The sequence below is a fragment of the Oryzias latipes genome, chromosome 11 (assembly GCF_002234675.1).
Source record: "Oryzias latipes chromosome 11, ASM223467v1".
Classification (NCBI taxonomy): Eukaryota; Metazoa; Chordata; class Actinopteri; order Beloniformes; family Adrianichthyidae; genus Oryzias; species Oryzias latipes.
The window spans coordinates 28,046,191-28,064,573 of record NC_019869.2 but is presented as its reverse complement, the minus strand read 5'-3'; the positions used below and the strand labels follow the sequence as shown (position 1 = coordinate 28,064,573).

The following is an 18,383-nucleotide window of genomic DNA, read 5'->3' as shown; positions in this document are numbered from 1 at the left end:
ATCGGTTGGGATGTCAGTCATTTGGGTCCAGGACTTACTTTCAGCTAACATCCTAAAGTCTCCCTCGATGTCACCAACTCTGGCCCCCGGATAACACCTGACTGTAGCCGCTGGGAGCTCCACGTGTCTAACTACAGAAGAGCCAATTACCAGAGTTGAGGGTTCAGCGGGTGTGTCGCTGAGGAGGGAGAACCTATTACTAACATGGAGTCTTGGGTGCTGACTCAAGTGATTTCACATCGTGATTGACTGAACGCACCTCATTTATTTTATCAGCATCAAGCAGTCCAGGGAGAACTGGAAAACAGGCAGGGTTGAGGCTCTTGAGGACTAGGGCTGGCCACCCCTGATCTATGTGCTCAATATAAAAAAAAACGGGCCTGGGTTGGTTTCAACATTCCCAGCTAGGAGCATAATCATCAACAGTTATAGGTGTCCCAACAAAGACTTAGATGGCTTTCCATGTTTACCTTCAGTAGGTGGCCTGGCATAGCCATTCTCCAGAACTCTTGTGAAGAGAATGTGCTGACTCCTTTTAGCTGGAAAAAGGATTTATTCGCTGTTGTCCTCTTGATTTACCTCTTTTCGTAGGTATACCTTGTGCTATCCTAGGCACTTTAACATTGGGAGTTGGGTCATCTAGACCCCACGAGACAGTGCGCTGAACCATTCTTCTATGATTTGTGATCTTCACTGATGTCCATGGAATACATGAAATCCTCTTCACCTTTATCAACCTTTTTCATTGTGGGGATAACACGTCAATATAAGAGTGGGGCCATAGGATAGCACAAGGGTTATGTGAGGCGCATCAGCAGGAAGAAGGCTATAAATGCAGTTTGAGCAAGTATTGGAGGTAGAGACTGTAGTTTTTTCTTGTATCTAAACAGCTTTTTAGGCAAGAGAACTTGAGCTAACTGTGTGTCTGCACCACGGTGGCCGTCTTATTTTTCTTGTTTAATCCCTGGTATAGCATCATCAGGGGCAACAACTAGTGTTTCTGTTTTCTCAGAGTTTAGCTGCAGAGAGTTTTTACAGAGCCATTTTTTATCTGCATCAGGCAGCTCATTAGAGGTCCAGCTTGTGTGTCTCAGATGGCTTAAAAGAGCAATAAAGCTGGATATCATCTGCAAAGAAGTGGTAAGAGACATTGCTGAACTCCTTAGTGATCTTTCCAATGGGGATCATGTATAAAAGAAACAGAACTAAGCCCAGAACAGAGCCCTGAGGAACCCCACACAGTAAGTCTGCTGACTTAGATATTATGTGGTTAGCCATGACACTGAAATTCCAACCACATAGGTAAAACCAGTGGAGAACTGACCCTGACAGACAAATCAGGTCCCTCAATCTTTACAATAAGATCTGATGGTCAACCGTGTCAAAGGCTGATGAAAGATCTTGTAAAACTAGGACAATGTATTTGCCAGAATCAGCAGACATCAAAATGTCAGTGGACACTTAGCAGGGCTGTTTCTGTGGAGTGATGTTCACGAAAACCTGATTGAAAGGTGTTATAGAAACTCATTTTATCCAAGAGCTCTGATAATTGTTTACAGACCACCTTTTCCAGAATTTTTGAAATAAATGGAAGCTTTGAGATGGGTCTACAATTCTGGAAGACTGATGAGTCCAAATTAGACTTTTTTAAGCAAAGGCTCCACTATGGCATCTTTAAATTAGTTTGGAAACACACCAGTGGAGAGCGAAAGGTTTATCCTTTCAGTGACACTTTAACAATAACATCATATGCTTTTAGGGAGAGTTCGGAAGGAATCACATCAGATGGACAAGTAGAAGGTTTCAACTTGGTCAACAGAGCTGATATGTCCTCCAGAGTGACAGGCCTAAAAGTAGACCATTTGTGTGAAACTGGGTCCACATCAACACAATCATCACAACAAGGAGGTGGGAGCTGGTCTTTGATCTTGATCAAGAATAGAGGAGAGAAGGTGAGTAGAAGAGGATGAGAAAAGAGGACAGAACCCCAGTGCACCATAGTTTCCCCAGCTTCAAACTTCTAGCAGCCTTGTAACAACTTTGTTTTTGTTAAGTTTAATTTCATTTAAATAAATTAACAGTAAGGTAAATATTCTCTGAATACTAGCTATTCTGACAATGAGCCTGGCCAAAGAGGAATGTTTTAAGTCTAACTTTGAATGTAGAAACTGTGTCGGCCTCTCTTACATGAGCTGGGAGCTTATTATATAAAACAGGCTTGATGACTAAAGGCTCTACCTTCAACTGTACTTCTACAAATTCTAGGAACCACAAGCAGTCCTGCATTTTGTGTGCAAAGTGTTCTGTGAAGGGGGGTCTACGGGCAGGGGTGCCCAGTTTAGTTTGTCTGTTAAGTAAAGGTTTAGTATTATCCTATTGAATTCTATAGATTTATGATCCTTTTTTATTGTATGTTTACCTTATAATTACCGGTACGAAGCCCATTGAGGCGACTGTTGTTGTGAATTTGGGCTATATAAATAACATTGAATTGAATTGAAATTGGTTAGGTGTAACCTGGGTGGTTTTTACTGGTTCTGTTTTGCCTTACCCGTCTGTTAGTTTTTTTCCACATTACTGGTCACTTTCTGCTTCCCGTGGCACCGACGTCACGTTATCATGTGGGATGGTTGGCCAATCACGGTTTTTCCTCTCCCGTCATCACAGCATCACGTGACACGGTGCGACCAGTTGCGTACGCTTATTAATGTGCGGGGAATCAGTGGTGTAAGGTGCGGCAGGGGTACCGGTCTGAATCTAAATAACGTTTTCGTTTAACCGCCATATTCCGCTACGTGATTTTTGTGGTACATGTTATGTTGTAGGAGCCCTCTATCTGGTCCACATGTCTATCAGTCCACATATTGAAGACATTAGTGATATGTGGTTGGCGGAACTTGGTGAGTCATTCATTTGTTTGCTAACGTAGCTTAGCCGCCACCCTTAATCTAATATGGTTAAAGATAGCTTTTCATTAGCTTTTCCTGTTAAACCTGAACATGATGAGTTATAGTACAAATCAAATGTTGTACATTTAATGTGAATATGTGTTATATTAATGTGATTAACTTTCTGTCTTTGTTTTACACAAATGTGGCACAGTTAGTGCTGTGTTTTATGAACTGTGTGTGCACACTGTGATATGTCGACAGACAGAAGAATATGTTTATTCCGGTTAATGTTTTGGATTTATGTTAACCTGTGATTTCTTGTGGCCTTGGTCATGTTATCCAGGCCAGGTCATGATGGCGATCTAGACCCTGGAATCTGAACACCCAGAAGAGCCGCTTCCTCCCGGTGGGCCGGTAGGGCTTTTTTCCTAATAGCCCAAACCGATGAGCCGGTTTCCTCTCTTCTTTCTCTCTTGGCTTCACAAGTTGCCCAAAACCAAAGAGACGTTTCTTTCCCTCTGTTTCACTAAACAGTCCAATAACTCTGATTTGACTTATCCTTACAGCATTGGCCTACGTGAGCCACCATGGACATGAGAGTTGCACAATCCAATGCATCCTCTGAACTGTGGGTGTCTAATATTTTCTTCTGTGGTGCAGTTAAGAGATGTTGGACTTTTTTATATGAAAACCTATTTCAATAAGAGCATAGAGTAGTGGTGATTTTCCCGAAGTGCTTCTGTGTATATATGTGTGATTGGCCATTCTTTGTCTCATTATCTGTCACTGTAAATTTCCTGCACGTGTAATAAATGGTGCTAATCCATAAACAATTTCAGTCTCCTGCCCCTCCCTCCGTGAGTCGAGAAGTAGCCATTTATCCATTTATTTATACCATTTAAGTAGCTTCCTGTGACAAAAGTACTACATGTGCCTAGAAACTTCCCTATGCATTTGAGGTCACCTCCAGGCCTTACAAAGTGTGTGTATGGAGCCACCAGTTCCGTTTTGACTCATATTTTTGAATGTCTCTTAATCAATAACTGAAACGTCAGCTCTCGTGTCAATTTTAAAGTTTACCCTCATATTGTTTATGGGCAAAATTACAGTCCCTGCATAATTCTCCTTTGTGTGAGTGCTGTGATTGTTAGGTTCATGACACTGCGTTTTTTTTCTATGCTGTCCCTCTGACTTTCTGACAGCTGAGACTTTAGCCAGCTGAAATTCAGGTTGGTTAGCTTGGAGATTCACCTGACGCGTTATCTCTTCCACCTGACGTTCATGCTCGATTACACAGGTCAGCGTCATGTCTACTTTATCTGGAGCTGGCAGGAAAGTTCTTTGTCCAATATTCGGACGACCGGATGATCCTGAATATGTTCGTCTCTTTTGTCGCCAACCTTATAGTGATCAGCAAGTTCAAATAATGTCCTGAATGACATTTTGGCCGTGTCTCCCTGTTTTTGGTTCCGTTGGTAGAAACACGCTCGTTCGTAAATAATATTGCGTCTTGTAATAAAGTAGTGGTCAAACGTCTGCAAAGTGACATCAAATTTCTTCCTATGAGCCACCTTGTCAAATTAAAATGAAGCAAATGTTTTTTTCAGTTTTACTGCTCATCGTATAGATCAGCTAACTCACTTGACTCTCGCCGTCATCTTTATTCAGCTTGGTCACCAACCAGTAGCGGCAGAAATGCTGTCTCCACTCCGGCCACTCAGCTGGGCTGTCGAATTTAAACTCACTTGGTGGGTTGAACTTTGTCATGTCTTCTGTCCTGACGCACAAGTACTTCTGACAACATGTAATGTCTGTATTTGTCTTACAGACTTATATAATAAGGTACACTCTGTAGGTAACCCTTGTGCTATCTTAGATGACCCCACCCTTACATTGCCGTGTTCTCCCCACCATGACAAAGGTGGATAAAGGTGGAAAGATTTCATGTAATCTATGGACACCAGTGAAGATCACAAGTCAATGAAGAAAAAAGGTTCAGCGCACTGTCTAGTGGGTCAAGATGACCCAACTCCCAATATTAAAGTGCCTAGGATATGAACGAAAGTTTTCTCTCTTCAGAAAGTCGAAGGATTTGAAGGACCAAACGTAATAGCAGGCACTAGACGAAAGAGCTGAAAATTTTAATAGTTGAATGGGTAAAATAGGTGAAAAATTGTAGCCGAAAAATGGCGGAAGATACTATAATAACAATAAATAAAGAGAAACAGGAAAACAGTATTCAACCAATAAAAGAATACTCACCAAAGAATGATTTTGCACGTGTACAGGGAGTGGAGAACGTGCAGTCTTGCGCATGCCCCCTTAAGGAGCCTAGTTTTGGAAATGACATCACTGCACCAACTCTGTTTTCAGCTACCCTGAAGTCAAAGTTGAGAGCTGCTGGCTGTGTGAAGCTGGGACATCTCCTGCAGACTACTGCTCTTGAGCTTCACTGGCATGCGATCTCTCAGAGTGCTGCAGAATCTTGTGAGAGAGGACTGTCTGTCCTTGCCCATATCAAGCCTGCGTGATTGATTCGAGTGAATCTAACCAGTGCCATCCCTCATAGGACTGCCATCCCTCCGGCCTGTGAGGTATGGCAGGAGGATGAAAATAAACTCCTGTCCTGGACTACTCTCCAAATGGGGAACTTTAAGACGATTAGGAAGAAGTCTTTGTATTTTGTCAGTGTCAAATTTTGGGTTTTGAACTTGGTCTCTCTCTCTCTCTCTCTCTCTCTCTCTCTCTCTCTCTCTCTCTCTCTCTCTCTCTCTCTCTCTCTCTCTCTCTCTCTCTCTCTCTTTGCACTGCATGCTGGGAGATTGGTGGCGGCGACAGCATGGGCGGTGTGGGTGAGTGTGTTTGAGAGTTTGACAGAAAGTTTGTGTGGTTTGGTGCTCCTTTTTTTCGTTTTCTATTTGGAGTTATTTACTGATTTAACGACTTTCACTGGTGAGTTTGGGGGATCCGTGGTTCACCCGCCTCGCCGGGATGGCGTCTCGGACGCCGTCCTTGTCCCTGAGGCATGGGGTCCGCGTCCAACCCGACCCGCAGGTGGCTGTGGAGACAATTCTCCTTGCTGTGGGAGACTTGATTGGTCACGCTAACATTACTTATGCTTCTCGGATGAACAAAGGAGTGATTGTTTTTTTGACGGAGGAGCGTTTGGTGTCTGACTTGATCGCGTGTGGCATCACTGTGGGCGGGGAGTTCCTGCAGGTGTCCCCGCTCCCGGTGCCGTCGACGCGGGTCATTGTTTCGGGTGTTCCCCCGTTCATTCCCAACGACGCTCTGGAGAAAGAGCTGCAGCGTTATGGAAAGTTTGCCAGCGGTTTCCGAACTGTAGGTTTAGGATGCAGGAGTGAGAAACTGAAGCATGTTCAGTCCTTTCGTAGACAGGTGTTCATGTTTCTGAGCTCTTCTGCTCAGAATCTGGACGTGTCCTTCCGCGTAAAACACGGGGATGGCAATTATTTGGTCTGTGCCAGCACGGGAATTATGAAGTGCTTTGAGTGCGGAAACGCTGGGCATAAGCGCGCCGCCTGCCCTCACAGGACGGCCGAAGGGCGGCCTGATGAGGCCGCTCAGGTGGAGGAGGGGCTCGCCGCTGCAGAATCTGTGGGTGTGGGGGACCCCGCCCTTCTAACTGGTACGGATCCTGGTGAAGGTTGTAGCTCTGAAGCTGCTCAGAGCAGCATTAGTGAAGTTAATGTTAGAGACAACACTGTTGCTCCTTCCTCAGAGCTTCAGGAGGAGTCTGAAGGTGGTGTAAGTGTCAGTATAGAGAATGTTGGCGGTGTTTCTGACCATTCTAGTGGTGATAAAATGGGCACAGGGGTGACTGGTGAAGGGGTTGAGTGTGCAGATGGACAGTCTGCCGTTAGTGATGATTTTTCTGCTGTGATTCTTTCTCCTGTCACCACTGACATGGAGCTGGATTCAGACTCTGACTGTGTCTCTCTGGCTGAGTCCCAGATATCGTCCGATGACATCTATTCAATTGAGGAAATCAATCACTTCCTAGATGATTCATTTGGTAGACCAGTTAAAGTGGCTGATTATTTTCCAGATTTGGAGAAATTTATTCTGACGTCACTAACTTTACAGAAATTGGTTGACTTTAATATACTTGACGAGAAGAAACGGTTTCGATTAAAGAAACATGTCACTACCATTCGTAAACAGTTGAAGGCTTTGAAGGGTAAAAGCTCCAGAAGGCTGAAAATGAAGAAAAAGGGTGAAACACTGACGTAGTTATGACTGTGTGTGTGTGGATGATCCTTTTCCTGTTATTTCCTTCATTTTTCCTTCTTCACTCTATGTTTACATTTAAGGCAGGCTCTTTAAACATTAATGGTGGGAGGGATGCGGAAAAGAGGGCGATTATTAAAGATATTTTTGAAGATAAAGCTTTTGTTTTTACAGGAGACACATAGTGATGTAGCAACTGAGGCAGAATGGGCTCTGTGGTGGAGGGGTCAGTCTTTCTTTTCTCACGGTACAGTCTTCTCTGCTGGGGTGACGATTCTTTTCTCACCTAGGCTGAGTTTTAATATCTTATCCGTTAGTGAGGTGGTCGCGGGCAGGTTCCTTGCTGTGAGGGTTGAACTGAACGGGTTTTATTTTTGTTTGATTAACCTTTATGCACCTGCAAATGGTGCTCACAGAATCCCTTTTTTCCTCACTTTAGAGGATTTTTTGAAAAACTGTAATCCAGGGGATGTTATAGTGATGGGCGGTGACTGGAACTGCACGTTAGATTTTACTTTGGATAGAACAGGTGCAAAACCTCATTTCCTCATTTTCTTTGGTTGACGTGTGGCGGCTTAATAATCCCCAAACCACACAATATACGTGGGCCAGGAATGTGGGTGGGAAATTGAGCCTTGCTAGACTGGACAGATTTTATATCACAGACAGTTTTAGAAACAGGGTTTATGGATGTTCCATTTATCCAGTTGCATTTAGTGATCATCATATGATAATACTAGAATTACACCTTGGATCTTCTACAAAAGGAAGTTCATACTGGCATTTTAATGTGAAGCTTCTACTAGATAGAGTTTTTTGTGAGAAATTTGAGTTTTTTTGGGAGCTTTGGAGATGTAGAAGATCTGATTTTGCTTCTGTTAGCCAGTGGTGGGAGGTGGGTAAAGCACAAATACGGGTTTTCTGTCAGCAGTATACAAGTCATTCCACAGTTACAACTAAGAGAGCAATATCTGCTTTGGAAAAAGAAATCTCTGGGCTAGAAAACACTTGTTTAACTCATAGTGCTTCACAAGGACAATTACTTAAGAGCAAACGGGGTGAACTAAGTTCTTTTCTCCGTGAAAGGGCTAAGGGAGCTTTAGTTCGAGCTCGGTTCACCACCATCAGAGACATGGATGCTCCCACGTCATTCTTTTTCAACCTGGAGAAATCTGTTTCTAGGAAGAAACAGATGGTCTGTCTGCGCCTTCTTGATGGGACTGTTACTACGAGCCCGGCTGCTATGAGAACTCTTGCGGTGGATTTTTATAGCAGCTTATTCGGAAAAAAGGACTGCGACAGCGACTGTGTGGATCAGCTGCTGGAGGGACTCCCACGACTGAGTGACGCAGACAGGGATCTTTTGGATTCTACAATCTCCATGGAGGAATTGACTGCTGCTGTGGGTCAGATGGCGCTCGGGAGGTCTCCTGGTTTGGATGGGCTGCCGGCGGATTTTTATAAACACTTCTAGAAGTGCCTGGGCCCGGATCCACTAGAGGTGTACGAGTATTGCTCAAAGACTGGATTGTTACCTTTCTCATGCCGTCATGCTGTTCTGTCTCTTCTTCCTAAGAAAGGGGACTTAACTCTCCTGAAAAACTGGAGACCGCTTGCTTTGCTCTGTACAGACTATAAGTTGCTTTCTAAGGTCCTGTCCAATAGACTTAAGAATGTTTTGGGTGTAATCATTCACAGAGATCAGTCCTATTGTGTGCCTGACCGATCTATTATGGACAATCTTTTTCTTGTACGTGATTTATTTGATGTTTGCAAACACTGTGACACCTCAGTTGGACTATTATGCTTGGATCAGGAGAAGGCTTTCGATAGGGTTGATCATTCTTATTTATTTTCTGCTTTGAGAGCTTTTGGTTTTGGAGAGTTTTTTATTTCTTTGTTGACTCTTCTGTATAAGGAGGTCTTTTGTTTAGTCAAGATTGGTGGCGGACTGAGCAAACCTGTTATGGTTCAGAGAGGGATTAGACAGGGATGTCCCTTTTCTGGACAACTTTACGCTATTGCCATTGAACCTTTTCTCCATAGGTTACGTACTCGGCTTACAGGATTGATGTTACCAGAAATGTCCCACAAACCGTCTCTTCTGGTGTCTGCATATGCAGATGATGTAACGGTCTTTGTTCGACATCAGGCAGATATTGATTCTCTGTGTAATGTTCTGGATATTTTCCAAAGGGCTTCTTCGGCTAAGGTGAACTGGGATAAGAGCACCGCTCTATTGTTGGGACGTTGGTCGGGCTCCACGTTGCCTCTTTTGCCTGGGAATCTTAATTGGGGAACGGAGGGGATGAAGTTTTTAGGAGTATATTTGGGCAGTGACGTTTTTCAGAAAAATAATTGGGAGGGCGTCATGGAGAGAGTGTGTGCCAGACTGTCTAAATGGAAATACCTGCTGCTTCAGCTTTCCTTCAGGGGTAGAGTTCTTGTTGTCAATAACTTGGTTGCCTCGACACTTTGGCATAGTATGATGGTGTTGCCTCCTCCTGCAAGCCTCATCACTGCACTTCAAAAGACCGTGGTGGATTTCTTTTGGTCTGGTCATCATTGGCTAAGAGCTGCCGTTCTCTACCTGCCGGTTGAGGAGGGCGGTCAGGGATTGATTGATATTTCAGCCCGTGTAGCTGCCTTTAGACTGCGGACAGCGCAGCGTCTAGTCCACAGTTTTGGACTGCCGTGGTTGGATACTGCATGTGTGCTGCTGAGGAAAGCTGGGGGTTATGGATTTGACAAACATTTGTTTCTGCCCCAGCTTCATACCTTGGACCTGACTGGACTTTCACCTTTCTACTGCTCTGTCCTACGAGCCTGGCGACTGTTGCTCTGCAAGAGGGAATTGGTTTCAACGCCTGGAACATGGCTGTTCGAAGAACCTATTTTTGGAAACGACCTCTTCAATTCGCAGACTCTTTTTTCAGCTACCCTGAGGTCGAAGTTGAGAGATGCGGGCTGTGTGAAGCTTGGACATCTCCTACAGACTCCTGCTCCTGAGCTTTCTGATTTAACTGGGATGCGATCTCTCAGAACACTGAATAATCTTGTGAAGGAGATTTGTCTCTCCTTGCCTGTGTCCTATCAAGCTTATGTGATGGATCCTACTGCATCTCGCCAGTGGGTGGATGGTGTGGATTTCATGTTTCCTCCTCTGCAGGTTTCTCCGGCCTGCGAGGGATGGCAGGAGGACGGGACGAAACTCCTGTCCTGGACTACACCTCAAATAGGAATCTTTGAAACGATTGGGAAGAAGTCTTTATATTTTTTATGCGTTAAAGTTTTGAACTTGCGCTCCTTAATGGACGTCAGAGTGTCGAGGTGGGCTGAGTTGTTTGGCACGGGGTCTTCCCCGAGGGGCTGTTGGAGATCCCTGTACAAAGCTCCTGTTGAGAAACGGGTAGGTGACCTCCAGTGGAGGGTCGTACACAGGATCATAGCCACAAACAGATATCCGGTGCACCTTAATCCTGGTGCGGGGGATGGGTGTCCGTTCTGTTCTGTTGCAGAAACTGTGGAACATCTTTTTTTGCAGTGTTAACGTCTGACTGGACTTTTTTCTCTTCTTCGTTCTTTTTTTGAGGGGCTGGGAGAACAGTTTTCATCTGTGTGTTTCATTTATGGGCCAAAATATTTGGCCAGACAGCGAAGAGTCCATGTTTTGTTAAACTTTCTTTCCGGTGAAGCCAAGTTGGCGGTATGGTTGACGAGGAAAAATCGGATACGGGGAATTGGGTCTGACGATGTCCTGTTTCTTTTTAGAAGACTTTTGGTGGCAAGGTTGAACGTCGAGTTTGGTTTTTATAGGCTAACACATGCACTTGATGTTTTTGAAAATATTTGGGCTGTACAAAATGTTTTGTGTTCCGTCAAGGATAACTCTTTAGTGGTAAACTTTTGAGTTTGTTTCTTTGTTTTTGTGTTTTCCTTAATTTGTGATGTGAATATTTTATTTGTGTAATGATGATTGGTCATTAAAGGTGTTTTGAAACTCAAACTCTCTCTCTCTCTCTCTCTCTCTCTCTCTCTCTCTCTCTCTCTCTCTGTCTCTCTCTGTCTCTCTCTGTCTCTCTCGATATATATATATATATATATTCCAGCCACTTGATTGTGGTTCCTGATTGTGTGCTTTGGTGCTGTCCTGTAGGCCAGCCCTTTCTAGCCATTGGTAAGACTTCTTGATATCAGCCACTTCAGTTATGGTATGGTGGTATATGCAGGGGTTTGTCCTCCCATGAGGATCTGTCCTCCAGCACTGTATCCTCTGCTCTCCATTGCTTCAGACATTCACTGAGCACACTGTCAGTTGGGGCCTTGAGCTTGATGTACTCATGCATCTTGGATGTTTCATCCTGGATAGTGGCTTCTACGCTCACTAGTCCTCGGCCTCCTTCCTTGCGGCTAGCATACAGTCTCAGGGTGCTGGATGTGGGATGGAACCCTCCATGCATGGTGAGGAGCTTTTGTGTTTTAACATCCGTGGTCTGTATCTCTTCCTTTGGCCATCTTATTATTCCTGCAGGGTATCTGATAACTGGCAGTGCGTAGCTGTTTATTGCCCGGGTCTTATTTTTGCCATTGAGCTGGCTTCTCAGGACTTGCCTTACTCGTTGGAGGTATTTACCACCACCACCATCAAGGATGCACACCACCCTGCACACAACCTGTTCAGCCTTCTGCCCTCAGGGAGGAGGTACAGGAGCCTCCGCTCCCGGACCACTAGACTCAGAAACAGTTTCACACACCAGGCCATCAGGATGCTAAACACCCTCTCCCCTCTCCACCTACCCACCACCCATATCCCCCCATGAACAGTGCTCAAACGAACCCCCCCCCCCGCTGCCTTGAGACACTGCCTTAAGTGCACTCGCACTTTTATAGCAAATTGCCTATGTTGTATATTGTAAATTGTATCTTTTTCTTTCTTTTACTTATTTATTTTATTTTAAACATATACTTTGTTTTTATTTTTCTTCCCCTGAACAGACACGAGAGAGTAAGAAACGGATTTTCGATTCATTGTATGTGATGCACATGTGAAGAATTGACAATAAAGTTGACTTTGACTATTTAGCTGTTGCAGCTTTCCTTTTTGCCTGCTCCAGGTTGCCATTTGCCTGTGGAATTCCAAGGTACTTGTAACTGTCCTCGATGTCTGCTATTGTTCCTTCTGGGAGTGAAACCCCTCCTGTGTGGACTACCTTGCCTCTCTTTGTCACTATCCGGCTGCATTTCTCGAGGCCGAATGACATCCCAATGTCAGTACTGTAGATCCTGGTGGTGTGGATCAGGGAGTCAATGTCATGCTCGCTCTTAGCATATAGCTTGATGTCATCCATATAGAGGAGGTGACTGATGTTGGCCCCATTTCTGAGTTGGTATCCATAGCCAGTCTTGTTGATTATTTGGCTGAGGGGGTTCAGAACTATGCAGAATGTGGGGACAGAGCGTCACCTTGGTATATCCCACATTTGATGGACACTTATGCAAGTGGCTTGCCATTGGCTTCAAGGATGGTTTTCCACAGCTTCATTGAGTTTCCTATGAAGGCTCTTAGAGTCCTGTTGATGTTGTACAGCTCCAAGCTCCATCAGTGATCCATGTGTGTGGCATTGAATCATAGACTTTCTTGTAATCAATCCAGGCTGTGCACAGGTTGCCAGGCGCTCGTGGAGTGCGGTGAGTTTCTTTAGCCAGTAGGCATGTATCATGTCAGGGCCCGGTGCTGTCCAGTTCTTCATACATGAGACTCTTTCTTGGATGTCTGCCACTGTGATGGTTACAGGATTCTGTTCAGGGAGGTTGCTATGTTCCTTTCTCAGAGAGACCAGCCACTGGGCATTGCTGTTATGTGCTTTCTCTTTCTCCCAAATGCTTTTCCAGTACTATTCAGTTTCCAGCCTTGGTGGGTCTGCTCGGCTGTTTTGACCCTGCCACTGAGCGTACACTTTCGCAGGTTGATTTGCAAACAGCCTGTTTATTCGTCTGGCTTCATTCTCTCTTGTGTACCTCTTTAGGCGGCTGCTTAAGGCTAGGAGCCTTTGTTTGGCAGTTTCCAGTGCTTCAGGTTTAGGCATCTGGCTGTATCTCTTAGGTACTTGCTTTCTCATTGTACCTCTTTGAGCCTCTGTCAGCCTACTCACATCCTTCCGAGTTGCCTTGATTTTGGCCTCTTACCGTTGCTTCCATGGTGGGTATGTTTTTCTCCCATGGTTACTCTTATAGCCAAGCATCTCAAGGATCACTGCTGCTGAAGTGTAAACCAGTTCATTGGTTTCTGTGATGGTTGTGGTAGGAATTGCCCTCAATGCTTCATTCACAGTTTCCAGTAGACTTTCAGGCGGTACATCACTTAACCGTTGTAGCTGGTGTCGGGGTTGGCTAGTGTTCATTCTAGACATGATCTTGTCTTTCAGGTCAGTTGCTGCCTCGCTAAGCGTATCTGTGGTTGTTGGGGCTGTGTACCCAATCTCAGGGTGGGAGTGTGGTATAGCCTCCTCTCTGACCTGTTGTTCTGGCTCTCCCGTGGTATTGCCATTGTATTGTAGCGCTTCAATTTCAAGTTGTGACCGGAGTTGCCGCTTGTGGATGTTCAAGCATTGGGCTACCAGTTGTTTGGCAGTTAGCCTTGATTGTGGGTTTCGAAGCATCCGTTCATTCCACATTCTCTGCATGTATCCCCTCTGGGTGGGATTACTTGAGTAGTAGCATTCTAACAGAACCTTGTTCTCACATCTAGTCCATTTCCGTCTTGTTCCAGTAGCCCACTTTCCATCAGGGTGCTCTGGTCCCCCAGCACCTGAGGCAGACTTTGTTTGGCCGGGCGACGTCTGAGCCGGCATGACATGTGGTTCATTGTCTCTCATGTTGTGAGGTAGGCGGTAGCGTTAAGGGTCTTGCCCAAGGAACCTCACTGGGGTTGTTAATTGCTCACCATTGTTATGGTAATTGCCCAATTCCCATGCTAATCATTTCTTATAGCACATTTTTTCACAGAGGCCAATGGATCTTAAATAAAATTAATTTCACTTCAAAAAAAGGTCTATTCAATTTTATACAGTCTAAATATTTTACATCTGACAATGAAGCAATCCAGATAATAAACTCAAGAGGGCCTACGGGAAAAAATGAAACGCCTGCCTAAAATGTAAATGTCCAAACCATTAAAAAATTACACTAAATTAAACTTGCAAACATTTGTGAACATAGGAGTTTGGAGTTAACCTCCCTTTCTCTCCTGAAACTTCACCCGGCCATCAATGTCAGGATTCAAATCCTGTGCAGCAACACATTTACTGTCATTCAAGTGTGCAAAACACAGTGGCAACTCCTGCCTACATCCTGACCTTTAATGGGGTGCCATCAGTGACGTCACGTGACCAGTTCACTCCAACATCGTCCAGCACACTAACTAGAGAGCTGACTATGTCATCAGCTGTTGTTGTGTCCAACAACTCCAGAAACTTCACTGTGACGTCTCTTCAACACATCTAATAAATATGCTCAGCTGTATATACCCGTGATGTCGGTGCTTTCATCAATAGCGACCGAAAAGGCAATCAATGACTGGATTCCTTCATTTGGCGCCCAAGTCTCCTCAGAGATGTTGGATCTGTAATCGTAATCTTTGACAGACTTATGCTAGCAAAGGGTGACTGCATTTTGGGATACAACCTTTCTGTAGCCTTCAGCATTTTTTAACAAGTTCACCATCTAAAAATGGTTTGGTTGTTTGCACCAACTTTTTTGCAATAAGGTAGCTAGGTGTCACTGCTCCATCACTGACATCACGGCTTCAGCAAATGCAGACCGTTATTCATCAGTCCAGCTAATAGTTGATAAATCTTATTTTTTCTTAATTGCAAATGGTGAAACTTTTCTTTATGGTGAGTCTCATTGTGGTGCTGAAAGTTATATTCTTTGAGCACTGTGACCTGTTGATGACATACCAAGCATGCAGGTTTTGAATTCAGCTCTGTGAACAAATAAAACTGTCAATTTTTCCTGAAAAGCTCAGGACTTCACTTCAACCTTTTTTTTTCTTTTTGCCGACATCTTGGTCATTATTGTGTCACAACTGATCATTCTTATGGCAACGTAAAATTGTTGAGGCTCACAGGAAACCGAACTATCCAGACGCAGAGCTGTTAGGCTTTGCTTTTGGCACATGCAGAGATATGCTGTTTCTCCTGTTTTGCTTTTCCTTTGCTCTCCCTAGTGGCGGAATTGCGCATTTCGGTTATTTCTTAAAAAATCATAACTCGCCACAGGAATGGACTAAAAACATGCTTTCTTTTTTAAACATCCTTTTGATTTTTACTCTTCATGTCTGGGCCAGACTAAAGCACCTTGCGGGCCGGATACGGGCCGTATGTTTGACACCCCTGGTCTAGTGGGTCTAGATGACCCAACTCCCAATGTTAAAGCGCTCTTATCACAACTGGGTGGTTTTTGAAAATATTTCCAGCAAAATGGACGAGCGTGGTGTTGAACCTTTCCCGGGATGACTTTTTTTTCTTTCCAACCCTCGTCAGAAGCGTGGGGGAGACCTTCTCCAGGGCGGATCCTCCTTCCGAATTCACTTCCCCGTTCGGACCCTCAGATTCTCCAGAGCGGGTTAATAAAAAATGTCAATATGATTTATTCAGGGGGAAGCCTTCTTTTATTATCGAATGCGCGCCCCCAACACACTTCCACTGCCCTCTCTCACTCCCTCCTGCGCTGCATGCACTCTCTCCTGTCTCTACACACACACGCGGCCTCAGCACATACACATCCCCAATCCACAACAGTGGGTACAGCCGATCCTGGCTCCAATGCCTGCTTAAAATGAGAAGATTGTAATTGTGCTGTATAATAATGTATAATAATGTAATAATGCAAAAATGGCTCCGCTGTTGACAACACTGTTGTTGACATCCATTGTTAAAGTTAGCTACTTTCCCAAACAACGAGTGACGTCGTTCACCGTTGAGTACAATTCTGCGGGTCACTTCTGGGTCATTTCACATTCACACAGGGGATCATAAAAGTTCGAATCTAATTGGAAATGTGAACGGCCTTTCAAAAAAATCGAATCTTTTCAAAAAATCTGAATTGAGCATTAAACCCTGCAGCGTGAACATAGCCTTAGTCTCCATATTTATGAAGATGCATTTATGTGGATTCAATAATTTGGAAATGTTAGTTTGCACAGATGCCACAAACAGAAATAAAGATTCATTTAAAAATGTTCAGCGAATCAGAAAAGAATTGTTTCCTTCTGCTTGACACCAATGAATCTGTGAACATGGATCACAACTTTCTGGCAGAAGCAGCTCAGTGACTAAAAAACTGTGACATAAGAGAAAATGTAGAAAACCTGCTGAACAGTGTAAGGCTCTGACAAGCCAGCATGGGGTATTAGCTCCATACCAGGACTGTAAAGCAGACGATAAGGCAGGGCTGTGTTTGCTCAGGCACTCTGTATAGTGTGCTCCTTGACATGCAAATACCACCAGCATTGAGCAGTCCTGATCTACAGTGGAGCTCTCTCACCGTCAGTCCACTGTACTGCTTTGAAGGTAGTCCCAAAGCATATGTCCTAAACGCCACTTTCTCGAGTCTGCTATGTCCAGCTCTCAGGGCATGACCGTCCCCTGTGACAGTGACCGAGTCATCTCTGTGTGAATAAAGAACGTCTTCAGTTCACCTTTGCCTTTCACATTGATGATGCCGCGGCATGAACACATGTACCCAAGGTCAGACAGGATGCCGCTTGTCTCCTCGGTTACCTGGACAAGAAGCATATCCACTATCACACAGCTGACACATTTTAGTGCTTTAGTAGAACATCTTACCTGGATCTTGCCCAGAACCCCAGTGGTTTCCATCCTGCTGGCAACGTTAACACTGTTTCCCCAAATGTCATACTGAGGCTTCTGGGCCCCGATCACCCCTGCGATGACTGGTCCGTGATTTATCCCTTCACACAAAGCAGTGAAGGTAAGTATGTTTATCTGCGCAGCATTCTGACTCAACGATCACTCACCGATTCGGAGTCTGAAGTCATTGAAAGAATGTTTGTTAATGAGTTCTAACTTTCCGACCAGCGCGAAGGCAAACTCCAGCATGGTACCGATGTGTGTGTACTGTCGCTCATTCTCCTGCAGGGAGGGAAAACACAATACCATTTCTGAAAACGACAACATATGCATGCACACAGTGAAGCTGCTAATCACCCTCCAGAGGGTTTCAAGCTGATTTACTTTCAATTTCTGTTGCGATCTCTGTGAGCTTAGCATACTTTTTCTGTGGGAATTAAAGTCGCACTGATGACGTTTTGATTCATTTTCAAAGGCTTTCAAGTGGTCTTTTAATTATGATCATTCAATTTTCTGCCTAAATAAAAAAACTTGTGTTGTTTTCTATGACAGTTTCTGCAGAGTAGCAGGAGTTGAGTTGAGGTGCTGAGTAAGTGTGCACTCATTTCCCCTCTTCTCTTTGTTTACACATGCATTTTGTGCTTTCTTTGAACTGCTTCTCGCCAGAGTCATTGTCAATGTTTGTCCGTTGTGTTTAACTGCTGCTGGCCGAAAACATTGAACAAGACATTTTTAAAAGCTGTTCTTTTGTAAATAGGCTTCTTGTCAGACTACACTACACTTCTGAGACATGTCGATACATCCAACTCTGCTGGAACAACCTCCACCTGCTCGCCACTCTTATATCGAACGGTACTTTTCCTTTTTAAATGTATCTGTTTGACTGACACCAGAGGTGGACTGGCGATCTGTTTACTTTTATAGAGTTTACAACCGTACCGTTTAGGCCCACAACCTTCCCTCTGGTACGCTATGGTACAGTCTATTGCTCTGACGTAAAAGAAAATTACTCTTTATTTTGAAAAATATTCCAATGTGTATTAAGTGTTTTACAAAGCATCAAAAATGTTTCAGAAGGGTTTTTGATGAGTATAGATCGGTGACAGACATTCTTCAGCCGCAGGGGTGGGGGTGGATGTAGTTCTCCGTATTCGCTGATTTGATTTATATGAGAGTGTCTCTGGTTCCTAACCACCGTGAATAAGGGCGGAATACAGTACTGTTAAACTTTGACTGTGAAACTTTACAAACGGCACCCCAGAAGAACCTGTTAAAAACACCAAAAATAGTTATTTTATTGGAGTGGGTCTTTAAAGCTCTTCTGTCCCACACGAACAACAACCAAGGCCTTTGTCTTCATCTTATCACA

At 44.3% G+C, this 18,383-nt stretch overlaps 2 protein-coding genes across 5 annotated transcripts in view; one reads left to right on the top strand and one right to left on the bottom strand.

The window, feature by feature from the left end:
- Positions 1–18,383, top strand: part of LOC111948248 — a 44,553-nt gene that overhangs the window by 12,046 nt on the left and 14,124 nt on the right. The gene's annotated exons all lie outside the window — the stretch shown is intronic.
- LOC101159207 (adenylate cyclase type 2) overlaps positions 16,069–18,383 on the bottom strand; it is a 106,782-nt gene continuing 104,467 nt past the window's right edge. For all 4 annotated transcript variants that reach the window (XM_023960298.1, XM_023960300.1, XM_023960299.1 and 1 more), the window contains 3 exons: positions 17,182–17,296; positions 16,991–17,115; positions 16,069–16,924 (listed from right to left, as the gene is read on the bottom strand). In XM_023960298.1, coding sequence (XP_023816066.1) covers positions 16,772–16,924; positions 16,991–17,115; positions 17,182–17,296 — 393 coding nt within the window. In that variant the 3' untranslated portion in view covers positions 16,069–16,771. The remainder of the gene's footprint in view (positions 16,925–16,990; positions 17,116–17,181; positions 17,297–18,383) is intronic.